The sequence below is a fragment of the Mchenga conophoros genome, linkage group LG23 (genome assembly GCF_057382185.1).
Source record: "Mchenga conophoros isolate Kocher_MC1m ecotype Shallow Benthic linkage group LG23, M_conophoros_male_GT1.1, whole genome shotgun sequence".
Lineage (NCBI taxonomy): Eukaryota > Metazoa > Chordata > Actinopteri > Cichliformes > Cichlidae > Mchenga > Mchenga conophoros.
Genome location: NC_140547.1, coordinates 10,975,918 through 10,978,733, shown reverse-complemented (window position 1 = coordinate 10,978,733; position 2,816 = coordinate 10,975,918). Strand labels below are relative to the sequence as shown.

The window sequence follows — 2,816 nt, the reverse complement described above, 5'->3', positions numbered from 1 at the left end:
TTTATTGTTTAAAATGAAATTTAATTTACCATAAAAACAATTTGGTGCAAACTCAATGGACTTAGGAGTGACGTTAATGAGTTCACAGGATCATATTTTTAGACATTTTTCATGTAAAATAGTAAGGCGATATTTACCTTCCTTAAGAATGTGGTTCAAAGCCACATCACTGAGCATGCGTATGCAAATAGCACAAATATATAGGAAACATTTCAGGGTGAAAATGATCAGAGATTATTATTTCTCTTCAGTATCTCAGCTGAACTCTCGACTGTGATCGCACCATGATTATTTACTATAAACTGACATTACTGACACTGGTACTGAGCTTTCATCAACAAGGTAAAGATCTTTACATATTTTACGCACACATTTGATTTTGTATGTATATACTTTATTTCACTTTTGTCTCAGGCCATGCGATCATTGGAGGTCACGAGGCTGTGCCTCACAGCAGACCTTACATGGTGCTTTTGCAGATGAACAGCGCAGGTGGTCAAAGAGCCCACTGTGCTGGCTTCCTTCTCAATGAAGATTTTGTGATGACTGCTACACACTGCCAAGCCGAGTGAGTCTAACACACTGTTATGTTTTTTGTTTTTTTTTACCTGTTTAGTGTTTAGGGGCCTCCTGTGGAATCTGTAATCTCAAGATTAAAGTCAAGTCACATATTGAGAGGAGGAAATCTGTTTTTATGCAGCTTCATGGTTATTAGATAAAATGACCCAAAAATATTTTATCTTGTGAACACAAGACCAAAAACTCATTATTTTTATCAAACAAATAATACACTTTTTTTTTTTTTTTTTTTTTTAGGTCCTACAAAGTTTTTCTGGGACTTCATAATTATCATGATCAGAATGGTGTACAGCATGTTAATGTGCCTGGGAGAAATGTATTTCCAATGAAAGGCTACGATCCAGTTAATATTAAAAATGATATGATGCTTCTTAAGGTATGTATATATATAACAAATATGATTGTACTTTTGAAGTTCACCATATTGCTCTAATTTAGTCTTTTTTTCAGAATCTCCAAATTTTTTTCTCTTTTTTTTTGGCTGTTGCTCTGTTCATTCAAGTTGTACTGAAATCCTGTACATACTGATTTTTATTTTACTTTTTTCCCTCTTCGATTTACTGAAATTGAGCCCAACTGAATACAGCACTAAAACAGACTGTAGTTAACAGTGCTAATATCTTTTAAAGGGTTTTCTCTCTCTCTTCCTTAAGTTGAGCACCAAGGCAAAGTTGAACGACAAAGTGAAACCCATCGCTCTTGCTGACCGTGATGATGGATCTCTGCCAAAAGCATGTGTCATTTCTGGTTGGGGAAGCACAGAAAACAGCAAATATATGTCTGTCAAACTCCTGGAAGTAAATGTGACCCTGACTGACAATGAGCTGTGTGCTAACACAAACATGTACTGCTCTGAGGGTGAGAGAGAACCTGGTCAGGTAAGTGTATTTTTGTACACTAACATCGAGAAAAAAACTTTGGTCAACAACGGAAATTCTCTTCCAAAGCAATCACTAAATACTGTGTAAATACTGAATACTTCCAGGGAGACGCTGGTGGTCCATTAGTCTGTGAAGATGGAAAGGCATATGGGGTGATATCCGCCGGCATACCAAACCCAGATGGCTCAACAATTCAGGGTTATACTAAGATACCTGACCACAGAGACTCCATCAAAGAACATAAGGGAAAGTTACATTCTCCGACAACCGATACAGTAACCATCATTCCTGTTTCTAAGGAACATCATATTTGTGTTAGAGATGCTGATTAGTCTAATAATACATGGTAATTAACAGAAATTAAATCAGCTGTTCTGATGAACAGAACATTTGATAGTTTGTCAGATATGTGATTTTCCACAGATTACAGCAAAGGGAATATTTTTGGGTTTTAGACGGCTGGAGAACATTACAGAGGCTTTGGTTCCGAGCATTTTTTTGTCATTGTTTATTAAGTTAAACACAAAACAAAGCTCAACTGATCAGGAAACTAACTGTCAACAATGAAAATAGTAATCGCTGGAATCCTTCAATCTTCAAACAACATGAGGTGCATTTAAAAATCAACATGGACTCAACTGTGGTCATCAAATTGTGTAATGTATGTGTCCTTTTACTTAAAAAGAAAAAAACAGCTCAAACAGCGAGAGAAACCTTCCGGTGATAAACTGCAGATTCACATCAGACAGAGGAAATGGTGACAGCAATCTGCACTTCCTGATTATTACAAAAATAATGAGAGACGCAAGAACATTTCCACATGTGTGACTAAACCAGATACACGAAACTGAGAAACAAACTGGACTTTAAATGATTCATTTACTGAAAAGGGTAATTAAATAATTATAATGGGTAAAAACTTGGATTAAAAATCTCCAAAATTAGAGGCTTATGTGGCCATAGAAAGGCGATGCATAAAATAATAGAAAGCACATGAATGAGTACAGAAAACCCTTTCACTCGGTAGTTGGTGTAGATTTACAACAAAAATATGTTTTACCACATGTGCATTAAAATTTAATGTCATAACATTTATCTTTTCACTTAAACAGTGGTTGTCCTGCAATAGTTGAACAAACAGTAACGGCATTTCTCTGCAACTTAAACCTCTATAAGACAAACACATTAGTGTCTTTATTGAAAATAATTTTTACATTTAAATTTAAAATTAATTGACAAGACAAATATATTCAGAAATTTAAATCAATGTATAAAGGTATGGTTTTCATGCAGTCCAATGTAATAAATTCTCATGGTTATACAACATTTGGAAGCAGCTGCACAATTACATGACTG

At 35.0% G+C, this 2,816-nt stretch overlaps 1 protein-coding gene across 1 annotated transcript; it reads left to right on the top strand.

The window, feature by feature from the left end:
- The first annotated feature begins 238 nt into the window (after positions 1 to 238).
- On the top strand, positions 239 to 1,792 carry LOC146546737 (granzyme B-like). Its single transcript, XM_085263890.1, has 5 exons — positions 239 to 342; positions 415 to 568; positions 817 to 955; positions 1,233 to 1,457; positions 1,565 to 1,792. Exons 1-5 carry the CDS (start codon positions 285 to 287, stop codon positions 1,790 to 1,792), a joined length of 804 nt encoding a protein of 267 aa, XP_085120016.1. The 5' UTR covers positions 239 to 284.
- The last annotated feature ends 1,024 nt before the right edge of the window (positions 1,793 to 2,816 follow it).

Excerpts from the sequence above, each read along its gene's own strand:
- LOC146546737 (XM_085263890.1), top strand. The coding sequence starts at position 285 with ATGATTATTTACTATAAACTGACATTACTGACACTGGTACTGAGCTTT. Across the intron at positions 569-816 it reads GCTACACACTGCCAAGCCGA|GTCCTACAAAGTTTTTCTGG; the intron begins GTGAGTCTAACA and ends TTTTTTTTTTAG. Across the intron at positions 956-1,232 it reads ATGATATGATGCTTCTTAAG|TTGAGCACCAAGGCAAAGTT; the intron begins GTATGTATATAT and ends CTCTTCCTTAAG.